Source organism: Podarcis gaigeae (genome assembly GCF_964106915.1).
Source record: "Podarcis gaigeae genome assembly, chromosome: 10".
In the NCBI taxonomy this organism is placed as follows: Eukaryota; Metazoa; Chordata; class Lepidosauria; order Squamata; family Lacertidae; genus Podarcis; species Podarcis gaigeae.
In genome coordinates this window covers 2,043,999-2,057,863 of record NC_139686.1, presented here as the reverse complement: position 1 = coordinate 2,057,863, position 13,865 = coordinate 2,043,999, and the positions used below count along the sequence as shown (strand labels likewise).

At 49.4% G+C, this 13,865-nt stretch overlaps 1 protein-coding gene across 2 annotated transcripts; it reads left to right on the top strand.

Moving 5' to 3' along the window:
- The first annotated feature begins 1,815 nt into the window (after positions 1-1,815).
- LOC310826100 (acrosin-like) lies at positions 1,816-13,448 on the top strand. 2 transcript variants are annotated; one of them, XM_083700686.1, is made up of 5 exons: positions 1,816-1,941; positions 3,739-3,956; positions 7,791-8,062; positions 10,191-10,339; positions 12,361-13,448. In XM_083700686.1, the coding sequence occupies exons 2-5, from the start codon at positions 3,823-3,825 to the stop codon at positions 13,030-13,032; spliced, it is 1,227 nt and encodes a 408-aa protein (XP_083556812.1). In that variant the 5' UTR covers positions 1,816-1,941; positions 3,739-3,822; the 3' UTR covers positions 13,033-13,448. The 2 variants fall into 2 exon arrangements, with proteins under 2 accessions (XP_083556812.1, XP_083556811.1); XM_083700685.1 differs by having other exon boundaries at positions 1,822-1,941; positions 3,739-3,942.
- Positions 13,449-13,865: the final 417 nt, after the last annotated feature.

Sequence of the window (13,865 nt, the reverse complement as noted above, 5' to 3'; positions counted from 1 at the left end):
TTTACAGAAGATATTGAACTTTCTCACTTTGTGCCTCTTGCTTTGTTTCCTGTCTAACAGCCCTCCCCTTAGCCTAGTCTTAGAAGGGATTGGCTCAGCTCCGATCTCTTCCCATTCTGACAAACTGCTTCCTTCTCTGTTCCTGCCAGTTTGCACATCTTAAGAGCGTTGGCCTGCTCTCAGCCATTCCCTTTTCAAATGGCACTCCAAGGGGTGGGGGAGCTGGCCAATGCTCATCCTGCCTGGCAGTTAACCCTCTCTGTTCCTGGCTGCTTTCTTCAGCTGGTTGCAAACCTTCCCTGGGATCTGGCTGCAAACCTTCCCTGGGAGTTGGCTCATTCATGACACCTTCACAGCCTCCTGTGGGAGGGAGTTCCATAGTTTAACTATGCGCTGGGTGAAGGAGTTTCTGTTTATCTGTGCTGAAACCTCCAAAACTCAGCTCCATTGGATGCCCATGACTTCTGGTGTTAGGAGAGAGGGAGAAAAACTTTCCCCTCTCTTCACTCTCTCCTTGCCACTGGACAATGACCTTGCAAATTCAAAGCGGTAATGGGCACCAGGAAATGTGCTGCACCCAGAATCCTTTGCCGCTCATGGAGGCTCCAAGGCAGAGGGACTGGTTGAGAAACCCTTTTTCTGACTGGAAGACATTTGAACTCCAGAGGCCTCAATCACGAAAGTTATTTGAGGCAATCTTGTTGCTTGTTTTCAAAGTTGTTTGGCTTGAGACCGTGCCAAACCCACGGAGGCAAATGCAGTGCCGGATTTTGTACAAGCTAAACAAGCTATAGCTTAGGGCCCCACTCTCTTGGGGGGCCGCAAAAAAATTTAAAGGAAAAAAACTGGATGTACATTTCCAACATAAGATTTTGTTGTTGTTTAGTCATTTCCTTAAGAATGGAGAAGTTTGATCTTCTTGCACTCCATGGGACTCTCCAGAGTCTCCTCCAGCACCAGAATTCAAAAGCATGAATTATTTGGTGATCAGCCTTCTTTATGGTCCAGCTTTCACTTCTATACATCATGACTGGGAAAACCATGGCTTTAACCAAATGGACCTTTGTTGGCAAGGTGATGTCTCTGCTTTTTAAGATGCTGTCTAGGTTTGTCATCGCTTTTCTGCCAAGAAGCAGGCGTCTTTTAATTTCGTGGCTGCTCTCACCATCTGCAGTGATGATGGAGCCCAAGAAAGTAAAATCTCTCACTGCCTCCATTTCTTCCCCTTCTATTTACCAGGAGGTGATGGGCCCAGTGGCCATAATCTTTGTTTTTTTGATGTTGAGCTTCAGACCATATTTTGCGCTCTCCTCTTTCACCCTCATTAAAAGGTTCTTTAATTCCTCCTTACTTTCTGCTGTCAAGGTTGTATCATCTGCATATCTGAGGTTGTTGATATTTCTTCCGGCAATCTTAATTCTGGTTTGGGTTTAAACAAATAAAATAAAACCTACATACAGAAACAGTGTTTTGTGTTGTGTGGGCTGTGGGCTCCTATTTTTTTATGTGCAAATGGCTTTAGATACCTATTAGGTCCATCAATGACCATATAGCTTATATTCAACACAAAAAGCAGCAACCATTTGTTGTTGACAAAGGACAGCTGGACATATCAAGGGCCCCATGACCTTCAGAAGCTGAGGGCCTCATCAAACCTAAATCCGGCCCTGGGCATATGGGAACCTTGGGCCCGGACTCTTGAGCACTATGCATTCCAGGGAGGAAAGAGAAAACCCAGAACGTCATTCTACCATGTGTGATGTCATATTGGCTGCAAGCTGATTGGCCAGACCCCAAAAGGACAGTTTGTGATGTCGCGAGCAATGGGAATCGCTGGTGGAACCCGTCATGCGCTGCGCCATGTAGGATGTTGTGGCTGCTTCTCCCCATTTTGGCTCTTTCCGCATTGTGGTCCACGCATGCAGAGGATGAGACCTGCACGTAAGTGACACCAGAATCGGGGAGAGGGGGAGGAGGACCCGTCCGTCCATCGCAGTTAGCCCCAGTGATGTTCTGGAGCCTCCATGGCAGTCCGCTAGTGAACAAATAATGCCTTTTCTGGGCGCACAACAGAGAGTCAGTGTGGTGTCGATGTTAGAGGGCTGCACTATCATCTGGGGGATTGGGGTTCATATACCCCAGGGGTCAGCAAACTTTTTCAGCAGGGGGCGGGTCCACTGTCCCTCAGACCTTGTGGGGGGCCGGACTATATTTTTTTTGGGGGAAAGAAAGAACGAATTCCTAAACCCCACAAATAACTCAGAGATGCATTTTAAATAAAAGCACACATTCTACTCATGTAAAAACACTCTGATTCCCGGACCATCCACGGGCCGGATTGAGAAGGCGATTGGGCTGGATCCAGCCCCTGGGGCTTAGTTTGCCTACCCATGCTATACCCCCTACTTGGCCATCGAGCTCACTGGGTCATTTTGCGCCACACACTGTCTCTCAGCCAAACCTACCTCACAGGGTTGTTGTGAGGGGGAAAGGGTGAGGGCTATATATACACTAACTTGAGCCCCTTGAAGAACAGGTGGGAAATAAATGCAAAAACCCTTTTAATCTGTCCTGGTGACCTGACTATTCTCCTGCTGATGGTGGATGCTTCCCATTTGAGCTGGCTGCTCTCTTGATCTGCTCTTGTTTTTAAAACTATTTCTGTGTTTTGACATTGCATGCATTTGGCTTCATTATTGGATTATTATTTTTTTAAAAAAAACACAACAAAACAATGTTGTTAGTTGCTGCTGTGGGTACCCGAGGGGCAGAGAGACAGGGTGGAAATTTGCATAAGCATAAATTAGAATGTAGTTATCCTCAGAATATGCAGTTATTTTAATTGCATTTTTATGCATGAACATTCAAAATGCATTTACAGTTTTGATATCCCGAAGATGCTTTCTATTTATAACCTCAGTGAGAAAGCTTTAAATAATTCAGAATCACATTTCTGTTCCATATAATTAGTAAAAGGACACCAGAGTCTCTCAGATTGCTGTTAACGGTACCATTTTGCCTACGCGGAATGGCAAGATACCATCTTTTTGCTGCAAGATTAAAGAAAGGACTTCTTCACGCAGTGCATAGTTAAACTATGGAACTCCCTGCCACAGGAGAGGCAGCAATGGCTTTAAAAGAGGATTAGACAATTTGTGGAGGAGGAGAAGGCTATTGATGGCTACTAGCCAGGATGGCAGTGTTTCTGAGTCTTCTTCTTCTTTGGCAATCCCTCGTGACCAAGTAAGATTGTCTTCCATAAACACAGTTTTAACAATGAGTCCATAAGTGACGTGGGTGGCGCTGTGGTCTACACTTCTCCAAGTCTAACAGGGTCCCTGTCGTGTGGGGCTGCAGTTCTGATGTAGCCAGTGTGGTGTAGTGGTTCAGAGCGGTAGTCTCCTAATCTGGGGAACCGGGTTCGCGTCTCCGCTCCTCCACCTGCAGCTGCTGGGTGACCTTGGGCCAGTCACACTTCTCTGAAGTCTCTCAGCCCCACTCACCTCACAGAGTGTTTGTTGTGGGGGAGGAAGGGAAAGGGGAACGTTAGCCGCTTGGAGACTCCTGAAGGGGAGTGATGAAGCGGGATATCAAATCCAAACTCTTCTTCTCTTCTTCATCCACTGGAATGGAGCTCATGAGCCATGATACCTGTGCAGCCCCACCTGCCTCCTCCCACCTGCACCTATAAAGTGTGCCTTCCTTGTCTGTCTCCCTGATCTGCTCCCTTCTTCACAGGAGGGTGTGCGGAAGCCGCCCGCTGGCTATGAGCCACGGCAACTCGCTGAGGATCGTGGGCGGCTCCAACGTTTTGCCGGGGACATGGCCGTGGGTTGTCAGCTTCCAGTTTCCGACGAGCCAGGGGCCCAAGCACTTCTGCGCAGGCTCCCTCATCAACGCCCAGTGGATCCTTTCCTCCGCTCACTGCTTTATGATCCAAAAGTAAGCAAAGCCAGGTAGACAAACCGCCCCATTTCGACTTTACTCAGCTTCTCCCCATGCCCACATCAGTCGGAATGAAAATTCGCAAGCGTTTTCTGTACGAAGATTCATCTAATGTTCCGATCTATAGGGATATACCGTATTTTTCGCTCCATAAGACTCACTTTTTCCTCCTAAAATGTAAGGGGAAATGTCTGTGTGTCTTATGGAGCGAATGCATGGTCCCTGAAGCCGAATTGCCCGGGGGCAAAAAGCAGATTGTACTTTTATATATATATATATATATATATATATATATATATATATATTTGCTTTCGTAGATTTTCACGGGTACAGGAATGCAGGTTTTGGTGTCCTCGGGTGTCTTCCCGTGTAAAAGTTGGGGTGTCTAGGCGACGTTTCGACGAGGTCTCACTCGTCATCTTCAGGCTGGTGCTTTCGGCTTCTTGTTACTGGAACAGAGCGGGATCTCAATGTTTGAGTTCCTATAAATACTGTAGAGGGGGTGTGGTGTCTAGCCTCCAATGTTCTGGGCAGAGAGGAAGTTCCCAGGCTAGTGTGCCTTTTCTTCTTTTGTTCCTTAATTACTTGAGAGATACCTTGAGTGATTTCTTGAGTGATATCCTGAGTACCACTTAGGTGGGTCATTAGGTGTGGATTAGTTGCTAAAGTCTTTGTGTCTTGACCTCTTGAACTTTGTGAAGAGTTTTCCTGAGAAGATGGCTGTATTGCACTTAGTTGTGCTTTGGCTTGGCTTCGTGTATAGGGGCGAGCTGTGGTTTTGTGGCTTGTGTCAGCCAGATCTGTGTAGGGATTGCAGGGGGGTGCAGCATCCGGAGGTGCCACCATGGATTGGCTACTGGATGGTGTCAGTAATTCATCTGTGGAGAGGGTCTGGGTTTGGGTCTGGTGTGGTTGATTGGTGTTGGCGTTCTGTGTGCCTCTGGATCTGGTGTCAGTTTTTGTGGGGAGGGCTAATTTCCAGATGTCTGGCAAGCGGGATGTGTCGTCACGCTTGTTCATGTTGTGAGGGTGTTTCTCTATCTCGATGGCTTCCATGATTATTCTCTTGTGGTGATGTTCCGTGTTAAAGAGCAATTTGGAATCTGCAAAATTAATTTCGTGTCCTGTTTCTTTCATGTGTTGGAAAAGAGAGGAAGTTTTTTCTTCTTTTTTGAAACGTCGCCTAGACACCCCAACTTTTACACGGGAAGACACCCGAGGACACCAAAACCTGCATATATATATATATATATATAAAGAGGGAAGGGGGTGTCAAAACGAAGCTGCTGAGCAGCTGATTGGCAAGTGATCAGGAGGGTGATAAAGGACGCTAGCGATAAAGGAGGCTGCCTGGCAGGGGGGAGGTAAAAGCCCATGGGTCCTCAGGATTTTTGCACTGGGTCACCCCAAATTCACCATCAGATCACATAGCATGTCCATGGCTACAGCCTGCACCAAAAAAATAACGCACCCACTGTTTCGTGGGGCCACAATGGCACAAAAACGTGGTTACAAAGCATGGATCCACATGGATCCTCAGGATTTTTGCATTGGGTCACCCCAAATTCACTGTCAAATCACATGTCTGTGGCCACAGCATGAACCACATAAATCATACATCCACTGTTTTGTTCAGATTATTTTTTGTGTGTGTTTTCCTCCTCTAAAAACTAGGTGCGTCTTATGGAGTGAAATACGGTACATATCTTGGCAAGGAATTTCCCCATACACATTATTTTCACAAAGACAAATGTTTGTTTGAGTGTGCCTTTCACTAATACAGGCTGAGTCTTTTAAGAGAGGCCCAGTGGAACATGTGTACTCTGTATCCACAGGGCCTCTTTTAAAGGACTCACCCTGTTATTTGCTCTTGGGGGGGGGGGGTTACACTTTTTTTGTTTGTGCAACTCCTACCAGCCCAAGCCAGCATTGCCATTTGTTGGGGAAGACAGGAGATGTCTAGATCAATGACCAGCTGTTATTCCTTTCCTGTTCCAGACCCCAAGTGGTCCCTTTTGGCCCTTCCCGCACTTTCGCTTCATGTTCCTTGGACTCTTACTCCATCATGCTTGGTGCTGCTGACCCCAGGGCCACTTTCTGAACACACCATTCTTTCCAATGTGCCACACACACACACACACACACACACACAACCACACACCAGAGATTTCCTGAAAACATTCAGCCCCTTGGGTGAGTCCTGGAATGCTCTTCAAAGTTCTGTCCTGAGCCTGGTGCTGCGTGGTGAGTCCCCCCCCCCCCCGTGGAAATAATGACACGTGACACAATTATTAAGGTTAATGGGCTAAATAAGGCCACAACCTCATTGGATACATGTGATGAGCGGTATTGGCTCAGGCATTGGTCCTAACCGACTATACCTGACTTCAGCCCATCCACTTGAAGTCCAGGAAGGGTTAACCACCAGTAGGGGGAGCCCTGCTGATGCACATCAACTAGAAACTCCCCTGGGGTCATCGTTAGGGGGCGTGCCTTAGGCCCTCACCTCCCTAGGTTTCGGACAGGGCCACGCCCCCCAGAATCCTTTATCGGACTACCCTTCAATAGGTGGGGCAGGGGATGGCGCTACCTCCCCTCTTCCATCTACAGAACAATATCAATGCCTAACCGCCAATACCAAGAAAATTCTGATGATTTGCTACAAGGTAGGCGAAAACCAAGTGGCTGGTGCCAATTTGCCAAGTGGGAAAATTCCTACCAGGCCCCTCAAGGGCAACCAACCAAGGTCCATAGCAAGGTCAAGGAACGAAAACCTCATAGGGCGGGAAGGTGGGAAAAACAGGAACAGCTGGCAGGCGGGAAAGAGGGAGATCCCCCGGCCGCGTCCTGGTTTAAATAGGGCAGGCCATGCCCCCTGAGCCAGCCGATTGGCTGGCCAGGTGATGACGCGGCTGGGAATCCCCCCCAATTGCGCAGCAACTGGTTCCAGCCGCTGCGCGCGTGTCGGGGCCATGTCGCCCGCAACCCCACCTCCTTTGTAGGGCGGAAGCGGCTTTGCCTAGCACCAATCATTCATAAATGACTTGGATGAAGGAATTGAAGGAATGCTAATCAGATTTGCACATGGCACCAAACTGGGAGGGGCAGCTAATACCACAGAATCAGGATTCAGGATAACTTTAACAAAATGAATTTCAACTGTGCCTTGGCAGACCCACAAATATAGAATGGGGGAACACTGGGCTTGCCAACAGTATAGGTGGAAAGCTTCTAGGTATCTTAGTAGACCACAATAGTGTGATGTAGACTTCCACAGAAGTCTAGTGTCCAGTCCCCACCTGGAATCCTGTGTCCAGTTCTGTGCACCACAATTTAAGAAGGACGTTGACAGGCTGGCAGGTGTGCAGAGGAGGGCAACCAAGATGATCAAGGGTCTGGAAACTAAGCCTGATGAGGAACGGTTGAAGGCTCTGGGTATGTTTAGCCTGGAGAAGAGGAGACTGAGAGGTGATAGGATAGTCGTATTCCAATATCTGAAGGGCTGCCACATGAAAAATGGAGCAAGCTTGTTTTCTGCTGCTCTGGAGGACTTGAGTCAATGTTTTCAAATTGGAAGAAAGGAGAGTCCAACTAAACGTCAGGGGAAAACCTCCTGATGGTAAGAGCTGTTTGACAGCGGAAAAGACTTTCTCAGAAAGTGATGGACTCTCCTTCCTTGAAGGTTTTTAAGTAGAAGTTAGACGGCCAACAGTCAGGGATACTTTAGCTGTGACTCCTGTATTGCAAAGGGCTGTCCTAGATGACCCCTGACGTCCCTTCCAGTTCTACAATTCTGTGATTCTCTGAAATCTCATTCTAAGTCTTCCCTCCCCCCCGCCCCCCAGGTTTGTAAAAGTTGAGTATTTGAAGGTGCACATTGGTGTCACGCAGCGTTCCAACCCCGGCCCTGATGCCCAGGTCCGCTCCATCAAGAGAATCGTGGACCACGAACACTTCCGCCACGAGGGGTATCTCAATGACATCACCCTGATTGAGATGGACAAGCCAGTGGTCTGCAATGACTACATCCAGCCTGCCTGTTTGCCGGACGAAAACCTGGAGGTGGATTCCCTGACCCATTGCTACACCTGTGGTTGGGGCATCACACAGATAAAGTGTGAGGACCACCCCCTTCCCCTCCCCATAAAGAGACGTGGTTTGCAGGGGCCTCTCGTGGTCCATTCTCCATCACCCTGACAGCCTCAGGTCTTGAGGTAGGGCTGGGAGTCAGCCAGCCTCTTGCGATCAGGATGCGTCCCTGCTGGGAGTTTCAGAAGTGAAGGCGAGGAAAGAAAGAGGGATTGAATTGTTGCTTTGGAGACTCTTAAGGTCCTTAGGTTGAGCACAGGAATTGGGGGAGGGGGAAATGGCATAACAGAGGGCAGCACTTTTGCAGAAATTGGAGGGACAAGTCCAAGTGTGGGGGAACCTGCAGTCCCCCAAATGTTCTTGGACTACAATCCCCATCAGCCTTGGACATTGGTTGGGGCTGATGGGGCCCCAAAACATCTGGAAGTCCATGCACACACACACACACCCTTGTACTAATCTCTTAGTCAATTGATTGTTGCTCTTTAAATAATAATAATAATAATAAGGTAAAGGGACCCCTGACCATTAGGTCCAGTCGTGACCGACTCTGGGGCTGCAGCGCTCATCTCGCTTTATTGGCCGAGGGAGCTGGTGGACAACTTCCAGGTCATGTGGCCAGCATGACTAAGCCACTTCTGGCGAACCAGAGCAGCACACAGAAATGCCGTTTACCTTCCTGCCTATTTATCTACTTGCACTTTGACGTGCTTTCAAACCGCTAGGTTGGCAGGAGCAAGGACCGAGAAACAGGAGCTCACCCCGTCGCAGGGATTCGAACCACTGACCTTCTGATTGGCAAGTCCTAGGCTCTGTGGTTTAACCCACAGCTCCACCCGCATCCCAATAATAATAATAATAATAATAATAATAATAATAGCAATAATAATAGCAATAATAATAATAGTAATAGTAATATATTTATACCCCGCTCATCTAGCTGGGTTTCAGCAAAAGGTTAATACATCAAAACATCAGTCATTAAAAACTTCCCTAAACAGGGCTGCCTTCAGATGTCTTCTAAACGTCAGGTAGTTGTTAATTTCTTTGACATCAAATGGGAGGGCGTTCCTGAAGGGCAGGCGCCACTACTGAGAAAGCCCTCTGCCTGGTTCCCTGTAGCCTCACTTCTCGCAATGAGGGACCTGCCAGAAGGCCCTCGGAGCTGGTCCTCAGTGTCCGGGCTGGACAATGGGGGTGGAGATGCTCCTTCAGGTATACTGGACCGAGGCCGTTTAGGGCCTGAAAGGTTAGCACCAACACTTTGAATTGTGCTCAGAAATGTACTGGGAGCCAATGTAGGTCTTTCAAGACCGATGTTATGTGGTCTCAACAGCCGCTCCCAGTCACCAGTCTAGCTGCCGCATTCTGGATTAGTTGTAGTTTCCGGGTCACCTTCAAAGGTAGCCCCACGTAGAGCGCATTGCAGTAGTCGAAGCAGGAGATAACCAGAGCATGCACCACTCTGGCGAGACAGTCTGCGGGCAGGGAGGGTCTCATCCTGCATACCAGATGGAGCTGGTAAACAGCTGCCCTGGGCAAATGCATGAAGCTGCCTTGTCTGTTGGCCCAACCAGCCCAGCATCCTCTATCCTGATATGCAGCAGCTGTGCAGCATCTCTTCCACAGATGCCTCCCATCACCTGCAACAGCCCTTTCCCCAAAAAGTTCTGTCATGGCATCTTCGAAAGGAAGGACCAGAACTCAGCAGCCGAGTTCATTCCTTCCCATGCAGAACAGATCAGATGCCTGGATTTCTGGTCAAATGCTCAAGCAACTAAACTATTCCAACTAAACTTTCCCAAGCTTTCTCCCTGGCTCGAGATATTGTGGTCCTGAGCCGTTTAAGGCTTCATAGGTGAAAACCAGCACTTTGAGTTGGGCCCGGAAGCTAATTGGCAGCCAGTGCAGTTGGGTCAGCGCGTATGTTGATATCACCAGGTATCTCTTGAGTAGGTGCAGCAGGGTGACTTTCTCTCATCGAGGAGAGAAACCCTCAGCCCATCTCCTTACACCCAAGATTTTGGGACCGAGGCTCTCACCAGGTCAGGTGCTGTCAGTTCTTGATGAGCTTTGCCTAGAAGACCTCTTGCGTTAGAAATTAAGCTCCAGCAGGCAGGTACCAGCTGGGCTTTCTCCCTGCTTTCTGCCCACAGGGCGTGCCCCGTACGCTGACATCATGCAGGAGGCCAGGGTGACCATAATGCCCTCCGACATCTGCAACAGCAGCAAGTGGTATGATGGACAGATCATACAGGAGAACATCTGTGTCATATCTGAGGAGGCAAAGGTGGACCGATGTAAGGTAGGTGCGAGCTAAAGCCCAGCGTCCTCATTCCCCATCATGGAGGTTCTGGTCTTCCGAGCTCCACCCTGGTCTTCTAAACTGAGGTGTCCTGTTACAAGCCAAGACCTGCTGGGGAGGTCCAGTGGAGGCCAGCGGGAGTGTGAGGAAGAAGCTTGCTGTGGAGCAGAGAGTATTTAGACTGCACACTGAGCAACCAGGATCAGGAGCTAACGGAGGTTTCTAGTTTGGTGCTCTTGATGTTCAGGGATCTAAGGAGGAACTTGCAAGCTCAGAGCAGGCTCCCTGGTGCAGAAGCTAAGCCCAGGCATGTGGGAAACTGGGAGGAGCCACTCAACAAGGAGAGGAGCCTAAGGTGTGCCCCCCTATGCTCCCATTAAAGGTCCTTTGCTCAAGTAAAATGTGCAGGGGTCTGTTGGTGCCTGGCTAACAGATTCGTTCAGAGTAGGGAGTTGGTTTTGGGCTCCAACATGGATATAGCAGTTCTGCTAGTGCAAAGACTAACCTTTGACTTGGGGGACTCTCTTCAAAGGAGGCTGGATGTCCACCTGTCATGATCCTTTAGCTGTGATTGCTGCATCACAGGTGGTTGGACTAGATGACCCTCGGAACCCCTTCCAAGTGTACAATCTCACGATTCTGCAAGCTCACCTGATTCATTTCCTTCCTGTCAGTGGCAAAATTGTGGCTGGCTGTGCGTTGTCCCGTGTAAGAGTGTTGTTGGGCAAATCCCATTGAAAGCGAAGGCCATTGGATGTGCATTGCAGCTGCAGTTCCTGAAAGCAAGGATCTCCTTGCAGGGCTGGTGCATCCCATTTTGCCACCTGAGGCAGAATGGGAAGGTGCTGCCATGCCAGGCCTCCGCGCCAGAAGCCCCTTTTAACCGGGTTGTGCAAGGGCGCTTGCAGAGTGGTGGCACTGGCAGTGGATTCCAGCCATGTGAAATTAGCCCTTCCCTGGCTCCTCAGGGGTTGTGAATGGCTGAGTCTCCTTGCCCAGGGCTGGCCCATCCACGAGGCAGGCTGCCTCAGCTGGCAGAATCCACAGGCACAGCCACCACCAGATAAGGGAAGAGAAGCTTCTGGGTTCTGGCAGTACCTCAGGAGACTAGGCACTTTCTCTTGCTTGCTCAGGTCTCAGGAAGGTCAAGGGAAGCCTCCATGTGATCTCATGAGGCTATCGGGTGATCTGGTGGGGTCCTTGTGTGATGCTGCCTGGAACCTTTTAAGCTTAAAAATTAATATGCAAAAGTATAAAAGGCGCAAGGAGATAGGATAATATTATATTAAGGATCGAATAACAAATAAAGTGAGGAACGCAAAAATAACAAAAATAAAGGTAAAGAGTATCGCACAGGGGTGGAGGGAAGTACCGGGTTGTGGGGGAGGGAGGTGAAGGCATTACCGTATTTTTCGCTCTATCAGTTGCAATTTTTCCCTCCTAAAAAGTAAGGGGAAATGTATGTGCATCTTTTGGAGCGAATACAGGCTGCACAGCTATCGCTGAAGCCAGAACAGCAAGAGGAATCGTTGCTTTCGCTGCGCAGTGATCCCTCTTGCTGTTCTGGCTTCAGGGATTTAGAATATTTTTTTTCTTGTTTTCCTCCTCTAAAAAACGGGTGCGTCTTATAGAGCAAAATATATGGTAAATGATATAGGCTTTAAGAAATTTAAATTTCCATAAAGATTCTATAAGGAAAGCAGAAAGCAGCATAGAAATATCAAGTAAAGGTATTGGAAAGGAGATCAGTGTAAATGAAACCATGAGACTTACGGTTTTGCTATATATGATTTTTATTTTGGAGTTGTCTATTGTAAAGAATGTATATTATGTGAATAATAATAATAAAAAGAAACTGCATCCTACAACCAGGTAACCCCAGCAAGCAAGGCTTTGGTGGGGGTATCAAGGGGGTGGGAATGGACACACAGTGTGGCACGACCCCTCTTTGCCCCGGTGGCAAAATGAGACGGATCGCCTCTGCCCTCGCTCCTCACGCCACTTCCCTCTTCCCGCTCCAGGGCGATGGGGGCAGCCCCCTCATGTGCAGGCCAGCGAGATCCGAGCGCTTCTGGGTCGTGGGTCTCAACAGCTGGGGCAGAGGCTGCACGGTCGGGAAGGTCCCGGGCGTTTTCACTGCCACCCAGCACTTCTACTACTGGATCCAGAGAATACTGAAGAACCCTCCTGCCTCCGCTCTTGTCCCGCCATTCAAGCCAACACCGCCCCCGACCAAGCCCCCCAGCACCGCCTCCACCCTCTTTTCACCCCCAGCCTGGGCAACGGCACCCAATTTAAAGAGACCCACTCATATGTTGGTGAACGGCAAGTATTACGGGTACGGGGGCAAGGCCCGGCCAACTTACTCGTTTGAACGCCCCGGTTATGTTGCAACCACGACCTCACGGCCTCGTAGCACGTGGGGCTGGTACACGGGCCCCAAGAGGACTTTCCCCCCCTATAAGTTCACTTTCCCCCCCTATAAGCCGACAACTCCCTGGTATCTCACCAGCACAAAGTTCCTGGGCTGGAATGTGCGGCCCAGCATTATTTACAGGCTGCCCAAGAGGAAGCCGCCCACCACAGTGAAACCAACGACCCAATGGCAGTACCAGCCCTGGACCACCAGGGCGCGACCACAGACCCCGTGGCAGTACACGCGCCGGACCAGGCCCAGTAACTGGGGCAAATAGGCCTTCAACCACAAACACAGACCAGAGGGTCTTGGCCACAGGTTCAAAGCACAGCTATGGGCCTGACCCTGATCCCATCCGTTGCCATGCTGCTGTCACTCAGAGAGATTGCAGCCGGACTCCGGCACGAATCAATCCTCACTTTGCCCTTTTGCAACCGTCTTGGGAAGCAAAAGATGGCAGGAGGATTCTGGATGATGGCGCGACTCTGTCTGAGCTCATGTCAGAGTCAGCCTGAGAATGAATTCCCACCCGAGGAACCAGACAAGATCCTCAAAGTATCTGGAAGCTCCTCGACTCACGGCACATTCTTGGTGAGAAGACCCTCTTCCTTCTTTGGGTGGGTCCAGCCCCTTCTCGCCTGTGGGAACTTCTTGTACAAGCACATTAAAAATAAAAGTGGTGCCAGACTTCTACTGAGCTTATCCTGGTCATTTGTCTCCGGGCAGTGCATAGTGGGAAGGCAGGGGTAGGTAGGAAAGGGACTTATGCCATGTCAGGTCTTCTTCCATCCATCAAACCCAGGAGTGAGGGACCCTTTGCAGCTCAAGGGCCACACTTCCCTCTGAGCCCCTCCCCAGGGGCCATATGCCAGCAGTGGGCGGGGCTAAGGCAAAAGTGGGCGGGGCAGCAAAATAAGTCCTGCCCTCTGCTGTTCCAGAGGGTCAGACTCAAACCAATGGATTCAAATGACAAGAAAGGAGATGACGACTAAACATTGGGAAGTTTTCTGGCGGCAAGAGCTGTTTGGCAGTGGAATGAACTCCCTTAGAAGGTGGCGGGCTCTAACCCTTCATTGGTACTTTCTAGGCATTGTTTACCCCCTATGATTT

Coding starts and splice junctions, on each gene's coding strand:
- LOC310826100 (XM_083700685.1), top strand. CDS start 1,868: ATGTTGTGGCTGCTTCTCCCCATTTTGGCTCTTTCCGCATTGTGGTCC. Junction 3,943..7,790: donor CACTGCTTTATGATCCAAAA/GTAAGCAAAGCC, acceptor CCCGCCCCCCAG/GTTTGTAAAAGTTGAGTATT. Junction 8,063..10,190: donor GGGCATCACACAGATAAAGT/GTGAGGACCACC, acceptor TTCTGCCCACAG/GGCGTGCCCCGTACGCTGAC.